This window comes from Odontesthes bonariensis, chromosome 10, assembly GCF_027942865.1.
Source record: "Odontesthes bonariensis isolate fOdoBon6 chromosome 10, fOdoBon6.hap1, whole genome shotgun sequence".
NCBI classification, from domain to species: domain Eukaryota; kingdom Metazoa; phylum Chordata; class Actinopteri; order Atheriniformes; family Atherinopsidae; genus Odontesthes; species Odontesthes bonariensis.
The window spans coordinates 15,387,875-15,402,826 of record NC_134515.1 but is presented as its reverse complement, the minus strand read 5'-3'; the positions used below and the strand labels follow the sequence as shown (position 1 = coordinate 15,402,826).

Below are 14,952 nucleotides of genomic sequence, written 5' to 3'. Positions count from 1 at the left end.
CTTTTCATCACTATAAGACAGTAATCTGGCTATACTTGCTTTTTTTTCAGTAGATATCTATTATAGAAATTTAGAATTAAACCCATCCCCTATCGTCTCTCGTACTCACACTAGCCATTCTCTTCTCTACACTGCTTATGTCTTCTACTTATCTCTTGTTCTTTGCTTCACTTTCCCCGTCTCTCTTCTCAGACTCAGGGTCTCCCATGACCCCTATAGTCATCTCACTCTTTCTCTCACCCTCCTCCTCTGCCGCAGTTCATCCCCTCCTCCTCCACAGTCCCGTGCCGGCCTAGCCAGGCAATGCTAACACTTTTGTCAGGGTGATTAATAGCTTTCTCGATTGTCGTTAATTCACTGGCTAATGACTAGAGGGAGTGGGTGAGAAGAGAAGAGGAGAGGAGCAAGAGCAAGGCCGGGTAGTTCTACACTTGTGTGTTGATGTGTGTTACTACCAGTTATCCCACCACACACAGTAACAAAGACATGCACTAACACACTTAACTTAACCTCAGACATAAAACTACTATATAGGGAATATCCCATCAGACTAATTTCTGTTATTTTTAGATAGATTGTATAAAATTTAGAGGGGCATCAAACCAAAAACAGTAGAGTTGAGACCTTGAAATCCTTCAGGCTCAACTAGATTTCCTTTATATTTTCAGTATAACTGTCATTTTCTTCAGTGGGAAAATTATTAGATACTAAAAGGAATTATTAGATCTTATTTATGCTCCACAGATTTATGTTTGTGTTAATTTTTCTTGTCAAATTATTGTAAATTATTAAGTGGAATTGTTCATTTTTCTGGGTCTGTCAGGAGTTTTGTTAAATGTAAAACAGTGCATCTCTGAACTAAACAAAGTGGGAAAAAAAACAAAACAATGTGACCACTGCTTCACATTTAGACTGAAGACTATTCCTAAAACAAAATCTGATTTGAAAAAGATTCTTCCGTTGCACATATGCACAAGCACATACACACAAAAAGATGCATGAGCTGAATCTCTCTCCTCCCTGGTTAATAAGTATGGATGGGTTTGCTCTGTACGCTGTCTGCCTTGGTGCTCCCTTAGCTGGCTGTCTGGCCTCCCGAATGGCTTGCTAAATGAAGCTGCGCTAGAAGTGGGGACACGGATACGCACACAGACGTATGCGCTTACAGACGAAGAGGGAAAAATGAAGACATTGTAGTCTGTTGAGTAATTGAGTAGTCTGTTGTTCCTGCTCAGTGGAATGTATTGTTTGTAAAGAGTTCATCTAATATACTAGCTCTGTTCAAGTTATTGTCCTTTTGCATTTCAGTGAATGATAAATACATCCTGTCTTTGACTTTATACTGTCCAAAAAGAAGAAAAAACAAACTTGCCTATATATTTTATTGATCTCAGTAGCTTCTGTAGACTATTGACAGTTCATTGGAATTGATAGAATAATTGCTTTACATAAAGATTTGACTACAGTGGTCGACATTCAAACTTTGCTGTGCCACCTTGTTTGTATGGATGTGCTCTGTGTTTTTAAGTTTATTATGACACTGCCCAGTGAATATTTTTTTTTTAACTTTGTAGAGTAGCTCCTCCATGTCAGAGCCATTGATCAGATTAATTATTTTTTTGAGATTTTGGGCAAGTTTTCACCTATTCAAATAGATCATATAGGTGAAAAATGACAAGTTGAGATGTGTAGATGTAAAACTGAGATCCATTTTATTGGTTTTTGTATTCATCATCACTGTTATATCTATTTATCTTGTTCCATTTATGTTGTCCATTCTTTTCACTTTCTCATCTTTTTTCCTTTTTTTTAATTTCCTTGTCAGCTGCTTCTTTCCTCTTGATATTCTTCTGTCTCTATCCATCTGCTTTTAACTCCTCCTCCCTCTTCCCTCCCTCGTCCCTCCTTCCTTTCCTCCCCATGGGTGATGTTTGCAACTCAATTTGGCAAATGTAACTCAATATTGATTATTATTAATATTTATCATGTTTGTGAACATGTTTTCCTCCAGTGCTATTAATCTGCCCTGTTAATAAATGTCTGCAGCAGCCTGGTCCCCAGGGCCTTTTGGGACCATGGGGCCACCACACACACACACACACACACACACACCACCACTCAGCTGCAGGAGGTTGCCTGCTGTCCTCTACTTGCCTGGAGGCTTGAACGCAGCATACAAACTGACACACTCACTCTATTGGAGGATGAAATGGCTGTAGGCTGCTCAGCACAAATGACACAACAATACATCAGCTATGTTGTATTGGAACTACACACAAACACAAAAATCCACACTCCCTCACTGTGTTCTGTAGAGACACGATTTTGCCAGGTTTATGTAGAAATTCTGTCATTTTTATTTCTGTTTATTAATTGTACTATAAAAGAGACATAAGCAAATAGAACAGCCTCCCTTGATGGGTTTTATAGACGAGCAATCATACGAGTGAACAGACATACACACACACTCTGAAGACCAGACCCTGGATGTTTTTACAAATGACACTATTCCTGTTACAATGTATGGATTTCAGTTCACTGTTGATGTGAACAGTGATGATTGAAAACGTTGTTTCAGATGTCTTCTTTTTTGGTCTTTATAGCACCTAAAGTAATAAAAAAATAGATATATTTACCACATATTTTGTCACTAACGCGAGCAGTGTAAATTATGACTCACAATAGCATACATTGCAACATAATAGCGACTACAGTAAGAACTTTTTCTTTCTTTCTATCTTTATGCCTTTCTTTCTTTCTGTCTTTCTCTGTCTTTCATCCTTCCCTCTTTCCTACTCTTAGCTGTGTTGTAGTTTGAAGTGTTGCTTGGAAATACTCCCTGGTGCTTTTACAAGGGGAAATAGTGTGGTGTTCTTGCTCAGAGAGGTTTCTGGTATTGTTGCTGACCGTGCCCCCATTGCTCACTCACTACTTCCAACCACACACACCAAACACGCACCTTCTCCCCTCAATGCCCTCCTCTGCCTGCCCCTTCGCATGCTTCCATTTATACATCATTTTGTATATATGGTACCCTGGTGCCACTGTGGAAAAATACACTGCTGTACAGTTTTTCACCTCTCATACTTTTAATTTGCCCTCGTTTGATTTTTACAGCTGCATCCCTCCTGTTTTAAATCATAGGGGAGTAAGGTTCTTTGTGTGGAGACAAAATCATCAAAGGCCTGCTTACTACTGGGGAACAGGTACCAGTATCACTCTGTGGCCCAGTCATGCAACTAAGTGGGACCATATTGACACAGTGTAGTGGTAAAAACAGCAGATTAGGCCTGGCTTTGCAAGCTGACTCACATACATGTACGATATGTGCACACATGTCTGCGCAGAGCTTCCACATCAAAATGTTTGCTCATTTATTGCTCAGCTAGCGACCCATTTTTCAAAACTGTCATGGTCCACACATTCTCCTTCTGCCTTCAATTCTTTTTTTCTTTTTTTTTTACTCTCACCAGACTATCTTTTCTCCCCATATTTGGAGGCTGCGTTGAATTTTGCATAGTTTTGCCTTTTCCCTGGATACTGTCTTTTCATCAGTGGCTGGCTTTCTTTTTGAATTGAACCAGATCAGTTTACGGCCAGCCAAAGATACTGTCCCCAAGTGAGCAAGAGAAACCAGAGAGAAAAGTAAGGATGTGTTTGCTTTATGATGGCCACCACTGGTACATACATCCCAACTCTCTTTTAATCTTATTTTATTTGCAATCATGACTCCATTATACAACAAACTCTATAGTAACGCATACACCTGGCTCTGAATACTGAAGTTGCTTAACTCTATTATGTTATTTATGGAAATAAAGATGCTTTTTTTTTTTTTCTTTAACTGAAGATTGCAAAGATTCCATTGTTTTGTTTTTATTTTGGTACTGAAGGAATGTATTTCTGCTTATTCTGTGAAGCATTAGTTGCTCCATATTTGAAACCTAATTTCTAGGTCTTGTTCCAGGTGTCTTGCATGTCAGTGTTGTTTCTTTCTACCCAGACCACGTCAACAATGCAGCTCAGTCCATATGCCACAAGGCACATGTGTTTGTGTGCGTCCAGGCAGACGGCAGAAAATGACTACAGATCTCTATCTTTCTGTATTTAAGTCTAGAGTGCTCTGATTAAACCCAACCACAGAACAATTTGCCTGTTGTAAGGCCTTCGATTAAACCACTGATTTTCAGAACTGTGTGCTGATTACAATGTTATCAGCTTCTCCGATTGTTTATGTCTTAGTTTTCATTCTCTTTAAAGAAAACGGAGAAAGCTTTTTCTTGAGGGGCTCTACTGAAGTTATTTGTTTATTCTTCAAAACATTTAATATTGCAGGATATGCGTTTCAATTTAATCTCAAAATGTCATATCTTTGTCGTATCTTATTTCCTTGTCACATGTAATAATTATCAGATACCATCTTTACACCATCTGATCTCTTGCACATGTGTTTAGAGAACAGTAACAGCTCCTTCAGTTGCAAACAGATGTGTGTTTGTATGATAGCCTGCATCTGCGTTCATACGTGCCCTAAAATCTTTGTTATTGCAAGCCATGCTACAAAGCAAAGAGTCCCATTTATGGCACGCATTTACAATTTATCAAATAAATGGGATGCCTTCATGTGGCCCGGGCCTGCCTCTCAGGCAGAGCAGAGTAGTTTTCCACTGGAATAACAACCGATGAACAAGCAGCCCATTGTAGCCATGGCCAGCACCGGGACCCCCAAGGTGCGAATTAATGATTGACCCCTGATGTAATCAGGATAAATAGCTCCCCGTAAAAGAGAAAGAGATGGCGAAAGGAACGGAGAGAGAAAGAACAACATAAGGAACCAGGGAGAGGAAGGCACTATCTGGCCTATGTGTTTTTTAAGAAGCCCACAGGGAGGCGAACCTAACATCTCTTTCTGGGTCTTCTGAGACCCAGAACTAACACACAGCTGTTTAAAAGCAGCTCTGTCATCAGTTGTAAGGCTCTTTGCCCTTTCCTCTTCTTCTTCTTCTTCCCAGCCCTTTTCATAATTTTCCTGCTTACTTTTCACATCTGCAGTGTTTTTGCCATCACTGGTCAAACATGACCCACTTGTCGAACAAAGAGGAGGAAAAAGACTTTGTCTCTCGTGGCAAGTAATGCAAAAATTGTCTTTTTTATGATTTGAAAAAGTTATGACTAACCTTTTTAATATCACATAGCCTTGTTTTACTGCTTCTCATGTCTCACAAAAGATGTTTTGTTCATTAAGATTAAGAGCCTTTTTTTTTCTCTCCCTGTACTTGTTACAATTTGTTATTTGACGTAGCAATCTGTGCATTTTTTGTGCACAGGGGCCCTAAAAGCCAAATGGTATTTAATAGATTTTCCAAGGCTGTCTCTCTGCTTGTCAAAATTGCTCTCAATGGGTCAAGTGCCAGTGAGAGTTGGGGAATGAAGAGAGGGAGAGCGAGTGAAAGAAGTGCTTAACAGCCTGAAAACACTTTTGATTGTGCAGAGGGAGCAGTAGATAGGGCTGAGTTATAAAACTTTAATTGATCTGCGTGAATAGTGGAAGCTACTGCTCGCTCACATGTTCCAGTGCTTAATTGCATGCCTGGTCTGAACCCCTATGAAACAGTGATCATTAAAAAACGGGTTATTTTCCAGTCAAAATCACTGAATGACGCAAAAATCAGTCATAAAAGGCTGGCTTTTACTGCTTCAGCTTTATGTGATAAGTTTCCTGAATCTACGTGGACAGGCTGCAGGTTTGCCAAGCTCTGAAAAACCCATGTCGCATGCTTTCACGGTTTCACATTTCACATTTGAAACCGACATGTCAGTTAACAACTTTCACAGTCCACATCTGGGCAGAAGCCCAAATATTTATCAAGCAACAAAAAAAAAACTGACAGTGTTCTTCTTACCCTTCCATTGACGACGCTTTAGAATGTAGAAAGTCACACAGCAATAAAAGCCTTAGCGGTCTTTTTAATGGATCTCTTGCACATGAGTTTCCTCTGTTGAATTTTATACAAAGTTTTCCCGAAACTTGCATGATGAAGCAATAAAAGGCCGATGCAAACTTTTGAAACGTCATGTTGCAGCTTTTGTTGAAACATGGGAAGAAACAACAGGCTTGGTAGCAGGCTAAATGAAGGACAGAAGAGAGAAAGCGCTTGATTGAAACCACCCCTGCTGTAATTTTGGGCCTAGTTGGTTTGCTGATTGCCAGTGCCTGTGTTTAGATAGGAAACCTCTAGTGGTGCTTTGACTAAAGACACCAGGATCTGTCTATAGAGGAAAAAGAAAGAACACATAGATATGCTTAAATAAACAAATGTGTTATATAATTATTTCTTGGTAGTGAAAAATACACTCATAACCTGGCATTTTCATACCAATTTCAATCCATATGTTACGCATGCTTGTGTTCGGTGCACACTATTCACTGTAAGGTTGCCGTCTTTTTTGAATGAAAAATTGCTATTTAGAAAAAAAATGGGATAACAATCATGATATGATTTTAAATGAAAAGCAAATAATCAGTTCAGCATTAACCTTCCAAACGAGGTAATGGGAAGGCTCATGATGTTCCAGGTGCCACATATCACTCGCCTAAATGCATTTGCACATGCACATTTACAAACTTTCCCTGTCCATAGTCATTTCCTTAATATCACACTGAGAAAATGTGGATGAAACTTTATGCCAAATGTTAAGTGCATCCACACACACATACTGCTCTTCATCATATTCACTCATATTGGAATGGTAGGTTCCTGGTGTGTAGGCACAATCATGTTGTCAATTCTTGCCTGAGGCAATAATAATAGGTGACGAGGCTAACCAGGTCAGTGATAGATTGGACAATTATTTGTAAGATGAGTCCTGGCAGGACACGGTGACCACGGTGAATCTGAAAACTGTTCCCATCAAGGACTTGGCTGACCTAATCAGATGAATAAGTATTCTTTTTTGAAGGCCCCTACGTTTTCTCATTGGACAGTGTGGTTTGCAAACAGTCATGAGGTTTGGATATTGAAGTGTATTTTGTATTTTGTCAAGGAATCATTGGATGTGACTTATTGAGGTTGGATTTATGACCGACTATATTTCAGCCTGTTTAGTAGCTTAAATTTGGCTTGTTGGAGAGAATGTCTCTGTCCCCCTTCAACAAGATCAAGATCCATAACCTTTGTGGGGATTTCATTTCCTGTACTTGTCAATTGACAATCGTCTCTTTGTCTCCCAGATGACAGTGAGCCAGCTGACAGCATGTACGACACAGAGGCCGACCTGCCGGGTTTAGCAGCTGGCAGCGGAGGTGGTGCAGACAGCCCAGAAGATGATGCAGAAGATGGCATCATCAACATGTCCCCATTGCCCTCACCGACTCCTTCCCATCCAAATAACAACCACCACCACCTGCTGCACCCACATATTTACACCTCCCACCACCTTCATAACAACAGCAGCAGCAGCAATGACCAGGACTTCACCACACCCAAGGAGGGCTCACCCTATGAAGCGCCTGTCTACATTCCTGATGACATTCCCATTCCCAGTGACCTGGAGCTGCGGGAGTCCTCTGTGCCTGGTGCTGGCCTAGGCGTATGGGCGAAGACCCGCATTTGTGCTGGTGAGAGGTTTGGTCTGCACACCATGAAGCATCATGGAGCCACGGGCAAAGACGGCTCCTTTGGATGGGAGGTAAGCCACGCTAATTTTTTTAAGCATTGTTTGATATTTCACTTTCAGTTTCTCTATTACGGTATGCACATTCACACAGTGAGATATGAATTGAAGCAGCACGGAAGGGAGTAACGAGCAGCTCTTCATTCACATTTACAGCCATCACAATTGATGATCACAAGCATATATCTCATCGTCAGCGTAGATGCTCATTCCATTTGCATTCCCTTTATGATTTGACCTTGTCTTTGATCCCTGCTAACACAGACACTCACACACATAGATACATACATATACCCAATACACTTATCCAGAGCAGCACGGCAATGTCAGATGGAAAAATTTGGCTGATTAGTGGAGGTATCAGTGTTTCTGGGCGTCGGTCTGAAGCAAGCACACTCATTTGGTCATGCCATCTGATATGGAAATGGAAGAAGCGTGGCCCCGTGCAGTGGCGGCATATTGAACTATTAATTTTAATTTCAACATGACATTAGAGGATATTGAAGTTGCTTCAGTAAGCTCATATGGGGGGGAAAGGGACTCCTGGTCTCTATCTCTCTCTGTATCTGTATCTGTCTCTCTTTCTCTGTGTCCTAATCAGAAATTAAATACACCAGCCTGCTTTTCATTTCACTGACTCCTTGACTGTTCAGTTTTTTGGGAGACCACTCATTCATATAGTCTTATATTGCATTTGGAGGTAATAAGGAATAGAGACTTGGAGAAGTTAATCATTTGACCACTGTTTTGGGCAGGGCATGATGTCCATTGATTAGACACAAACAGCTGATGTGAACAATTGTAAACTTTAAACCAAGAGATGATTTTGAGAACTTACAGTACTTAAATGAATTAAAACTAGTATGCTTTCAGAAATTATATGGTATGATGACGTACCACATATAGTAATCATGCACGGCAATATGTTGAGGAAGGACACGCATTTGATGGTTGTTAAAATTTCCAACTGTCACTGCTACTAACATGGGTCTGTCAAACTTAAAGATGGTGCTGTTGCAAAGTTCAGTTAAATTTACAAGTTCAGCATTCTACTTTTCAAAACATGACTCAAACAATGTTCACAATTTTTGAAGGGTTTTCATCATAGTTTCAGTCTGAAGAAATCTCTTTTCATTGTCTTCCCAGCAGTTGTAGCAACATGCAGATGACTAAAGCACACAGGCACACGCTATGTGGCGGCTTGCCAGGTGCAACATTTTCCTTTTTAAATTTTGCATTATGGCTGGACATTTGGGCTACATAGGGCTTCTCTCCAGATGCTACACTATCCTCGCAGCTCTCACGTTTTCTCTCAGTTTTCCTCCTTTTCATTTTCTCTCCCCCACAACCGACGAACGCATATTCATCATGCAAGCTTGTGCTCTTTGGCTTGTAAGAAAAGGCCACCTTCAGCCCTAAAGAGATACATCCTCACATGTCCTCACAGATACGTCCTGGCACACACTCAAACACTTTGCTTTACAGAAGATTGAGACAATCAGTGAAACTAAGCAATTTCAGTGTGTCTACTTCTTTTGGTTGTTTTCAAATGGACATAAACCTCACACACTGAAAAATATTCCAATAAGATATCTGGATAAGGCACAACCCAGTGTTTGCAGTACACGAGACCAGCTATGATTCTACTACTGATGTTTGTGGCTTTGGTGACATTTTGAAAATACAGATTCCAGATCAGTGTGTAAGGCAACTTCTTTGATCTTTGCATCCCATCAGTCAGAATAGAACAACTGATCCATCCTTTCTTCTGGCTCCTCCTGAATGATCATTGGAGGACTGACCCTAGCTCAGACTCTATTATTTTTTTAAGATATCCTGTCTGCTTTTGGGCTGGAAACCTTCAGAGGCTCTCCTCTCCCAGACTCTTATCACAGATAGTCATAACAGTCAGCCTGTTGATAGTCATCAACAGACTCCCTTAGGAGTCCCATACACCCCATTTCTCCCCCCTTTCCCCATCAGCTCCTCTACTCATCGACTGCCTCTGGTCTTAGACAAATAGACAGACGAGGAGGTGACCCCCGTTTGGCTGAGAAAAGAAAGACATAAAAAGTGAGAGCTCAACAAGGACTAATGAGGCTGAAAAAGAGATGCAGAAAGAGTATTCTCACAACTTCAGAAACTTAGGAGGAGCATAATGATGTATGTGGAAATTCAATGGATATGTATACTTGTTTCCTCTCTTGCCAAAACAGAGGGATGTATTATGAGAGTTACATGAGAGTGGTATGATCAAATCTAACCAAAGACCTCAAGCTTTACAACTCAGCCCTTCCGGGTAGGAAGACAGAAGTGAATTGAAGTGCTAACATTACTTATCACGATAATTACCCCAATGCAACTGTGCTTCCCTGTCATAGAAAAATAAGTAATTTAAATTGCTAAAATAGAATAGAACCATTTCTTCTCTAAATGTTTTCCTTTATTTTCCTTTTTTTTTTGTTTTTTTCAACATTTGTTCATGATATTAAACTTGTTGTTCTGTGATTCTTAAAAACACAAAGTCACCAAAATTGCAGTAACAATGCTTTCATCTGTTAGCAATGATAAATGCCATCTGCAGTAATGCACTTAATCCAAATCACTTGAGCTACTTTAACTATGTTTTTGTGGATTTCTTTTTTTTTTTTTTTTTTTCAAATACTCGGACTGGAAAAGACTTATTATGTTGGTTTTGCAAGCACTGTGGTCTACCAATGAACCCAAAAAGCTCAACAATCACTTTGTGGATGCCTTAATGCTTTCTGGATATCAGCGTGCAAGTGCACATTGGTGAAGAGAAACAGTGCGTAATAGAAAGAGGGCGTGAAAGAGTAGTAATGAGAGAAAGACGAAGGAGAACGGCACCAGAGAGGAAGCTGACTATTGTCTGTCCTGGGGCTTTGGGAACTGGAAGAGGTGTTAACTCTGGCTCATTTTAGCAAGACGGACAGCTCAATCTGAGAGCTGCTGTGCTGCAGGCCATGGCCATTCTCCTCTGTCTCAGACGCCCTCTCTGGGCCAGCACTGAGTCATCCATTTAAAAACCATTATGCCCCCCCTTTAGCACAACATGATAGAGCGCCAGAGCCCCCAGTCTACGGTGTGTGTCTCTCTGGTTGTGTGTGTGTGTGTAGGACTGCTAACCCCTCAGGATAGGAAGGCCTGAGCAAGCAGAGTGAGGCAAGGCCCACAGAGAGTGCAGTGTAGGGATCTAACTGTCAGAGTGACTGCTGCTATTATCTGGCTGGTAGATTGGCTTGACTTGTCTATTGACAGAGACATGTCACCATACACTGGCTGGAGGTATTGTGCACCTCTCTGATTGGCACTCAACGGACACACTGATCTAAACTCCCTTGGGTATTCACATGGCAAAATGTGGTAGGGAAAGAGATCTGTGGATGTCTGGCAGATGAAAGACATATTAAAAAGAACCAAAACTGCATTTCCAACTATTTGTAACTGCATCTAAAAAAATCTACCTGAAAGGAGTAAAGGCACAAACGGTACAAATTAGGGCAACTTTGATTTGGAGGAACATCAAGGAAAATTAAATCTCTGCTTTCACATTCCTTGAGGAAACAAACAGAATGGCCAAGCCTTCTTGATGCAATACTAATGATGTTTACACCTTCCTGCTTTGTAACTGCTGGGCGTATCTTTGTACCTCTGAATCATAGCCCATGAAACTATACCCACACCTACCGGCTTTTCTTTATTTTCTTTTGTTGCTCCAACTCAAGCTCTAGCTATTTCACCAAATTATTGCTTTCAGGTCACACATTAGAAACTGCGACACATTTTCACCAACTGTTGAAAGATGGAGTCACTTCCTAGTCTGTTTTCTAGTTGAATGGCTGTTACACTTTGGCAATGTCAGGTTATGTACGCAGCACAATACCTTCAAGCTAATGTGTTTTTTGTAATCATAATAAGGGGGATAGGACAAGGACATATGATTCACCTCGATTTAGAGATGTGCATTAATGCAGACCGTATGGAAAAGGTCATCATAAAGGCTTTCCACACAGAGATCATGGAGTCCATGTCAGCCCTGCAGTCATGTCTGTCTGTTTGTAGCAGTAGACCCTGGGATGACTTTGTTGCCAGGCAAATTTCTTGCTCTCTGTCCTTCATTCTTTATCTGTTTACTTTTTGTGGGGTGATTTTCCATATCAGCATCATTCATCCAGCAATGTGTGGAAAGAGACAAAAAGAATGCTAGCTCTTCTGTTTGGCCAGTTATTGACTTAGTGATAGGCTAAGAAGTCTGGCGGGCACTCTCATGTCGCCAAGGTCCTACGTGACAGATACCCATCCAGCCATGGCATGATTTATCTCTCTCACCCTCTGTTAGGCACTAAATCTTCACTTTGACAGCTTGCTTTTCATGCTGATGCCATGCTCCTTTTGTTCACATCTTAATCACTGAGCTAAGCTAGTTTTCAAACATTTGGGAGAAGAAGTCTTGGCGCACCCTGACACTTATCTGTCCTGACCCACCTCTTGAGTCCTAAAGTGTTTGCTTGCCTTTTGTGTTCTGCGTGAGGAGGGCGGATGGCCAAGTTCTTATGCTGCAAGATATCCTTATAGATCATTCAAGGTGCAGCTTGCAACTTGTCTGATCTGTTTGCCTTTCACAGAAAGGTGTTCTTTATCTTGATGTTTGACCCTTAAGGTGACTGGTACTGCACTGATAGGGCAAAAATCCCTGGGACTGCCAGAAAACGGCATCGAGTATCGGGATCCTGTGGGAGAAAGAGGGAACATGGGATAACAAAAGACAGAGTTGTTTCCTTCTTAATTTGACTAATGTGTTTTAACGTTCTCTCAGTGGCAGTCATGTTTTAACGTTTGAGATCTTAAGTATGGCTTCAAATCAGACTAGCCATAACACAAGAAACATTATTCCTATCTGAATCCAAGCCTTCATCAGTCCTAATAACATTTTTAGTTTAGTTAAACACATGCCATGTAGACTATTCTGTAACATGAAGGGAGCTTTTCATGCAAATGGGGTCATTATCATGTCTTTTAGTAATCAAATCAAGACCATGCTCTGATGAGCTTGGGCTTGAGCAGAGAGTACTTCTCCTGAAAGCCACTTAGATGGAAAAACAGCAGGTCTTTTTAGCTTTACCCCCTCAGATCTAGATTAGTTGTAATGTAAATGATGATTATATGTTAGAAGTCTGCCTAATCACTTGTGAAAAAATTACATTTTTTATCTTAGTACAGTTTAGTTATGAAGTCCTTCTGCTATCTCTGCTACTTTGTCTGTATAGCAGATATAATTGTTTCGTAAGAGAATATTTTACAAGTTGTCAGATAAAATAACCCCAAATTTTGTGACTGTGTATACATTGTTTTTGCACATTTTCTCTCTATATGAAATTATTTGCTAACATACGGAGTTACTTTGGGACATGTGCTTATAGTCCTACATTGTAATGAAAGGGATATCAAACCTGCGGTTTCTAATAACAGTATTGACCAACAGTATGTGGTTTTCTGTCATCATTATTTTGACTTTGACAGAAACCCCAAGTTTACAAAGTAAAAACACCAGAGAGAATATAACACCACAAGGCCCAGGACTGGGTGCTGTAATATCTTCCATTCACGTTCATTTTATGTAGGTTTTAAACATGCCATTAGCCAATTTAATCCAATTTTCCCAGCTTTCGGAGCACTCCAGTGGAACAGATTCCATCTAATATTAAACATATGGTCGCTGTTGCCCCTGGAAACACCGCAGCATTGCTGGTCTATTTTATTAACCTGTAAAGACAAGCCTACTGTGTCCAAGTGTAAACCATTGTCAATTATCTTCAATGAACATTGTAATTGATAACGAGGAAGCAGGGCAGCAAATTAAATGTCAGGTTTGATTAGAAGCCTGATACCTTACCATTTGTTCATAACTCGTTACCAACATCTGTTAATTAGATAATAAATTAATCCGCAGGGTACGGATGAAAGGTGCACATGCTCCTGAGGAAGCACATGGGGCAAAGTCATCCGTCTTTGAAGGGAGTAGAAGTCGACAAATATTGTCCCTGGGATTTGGATTGTTATTACTTGGTCACTGGTTTCAGACCTCAGCCACTCTAGCCAAGCATTCTCAATGGAACCTCTTGTTTAGCTGAATAACCACCCCACCCCACAATCTCCTCACGCATCAACACCACAATGCTATCCTTTATTGCATGAGGTTTCCCTTTGCAGACATACTTTAAACATTAATTTAAAAACCCGCACATTGGCCCATCAGTCCTCTGTGGTGAAGCACAGGTAACTTCTGTCCAATCCTCCTTTACCCCTCTCTTTCACTGTGTATCTAGTAAAAACCCATCGTTCATCATTGCCCTGATGAATGGTCCCATCAGCTAGTGCCTCAAGGCAGGAGCCGACAATGACACTGCTCTTTGTTTATGGAAGATGACATTTGTCTAATGAAATTTATGCTCATACTTAGAATAATGTTCGTATGGAAACGCTCTTCTCCATATTCCCCATTTCTGCGTCTGTATACATTTACATGCAATTGCTTATTATAGGTCACTCTTCCATTTTCACTCTTTCCTTCTTCTTCTCAGTTTAAGTCTCAATCCCTTGTGCTGCTTAACATTTCTTTGACTCAAGCAGGAGGTGGTGACCTATTAATCAGGTTCCCGTGGCTGTTGTGATTGCCATTTTCCATAATCAGATACACAACATGGCCCAAAAGCTTTGGCTTTAGAAATACTTATTTTCTTTAACTCCATGCAATTCCTGTTCGGTACTGTACACCTCAGTGCACGAGTGACGAGTGCAGGAGGAAAATGAGGCACACGGCTGTGCCTTTTAATTACTTTTTATTAGGTGCAGAGACTTATGCTTTGGCACAGTGTGTGTCTTTGTCAGAGTGAAATGGGAGAGTGTATAAAGGCCCTTCATAAGCATAGTATGGGGTCTAGATGGAGAGAGAGGACACTTACTATTTTTGACAATAGCTTTTTTAAGAGCTCCAGACAAAAATACAATTTTTATTCACTGTATGTTTATGTGTGTAAACAAACAAATTAGATTCAACTTAAAGGTGTACATGCGTATAAGAGGTACTTTTCTATATGCACATAGATCCACACAAACATATGAGAGACACAGGCAGGCAGGAAAAAGACATTCCCCCATGTTTTTCTTTCCTCTACTCAGTCACTTAGAATAACAGGGTAGAGTGAGAAGCTAAGCGCGATGACGACATTCGATCTAAAAACAGTGTTGAATTGTTGA

At 40.5% G+C, this 14,952-nt stretch overlaps 1 protein-coding gene across 9 annotated transcripts in view; it reads left to right on the top strand.

Annotated features, from left to right (window-relative positions):
• The window catches only part of prdm16 (PR domain containing 16), a 171,989-nt gene that overhangs the window by 53,294 nt on the left and 103,743 nt on the right, over positions 1–14,952 (top strand). For all 9 annotated transcript variants that reach the window (XM_075476450.1, XM_075476442.1, XM_075476441.1 and 6 more), the window contains exon 2: positions 7,232–7,689. In XM_075476450.1, the coding sequence (XP_075332565.1) occupies positions 7,232–7,689 (458 nt within the window). The remainder of the gene's footprint in view (positions 1–7,231; positions 7,690–14,952) is intronic.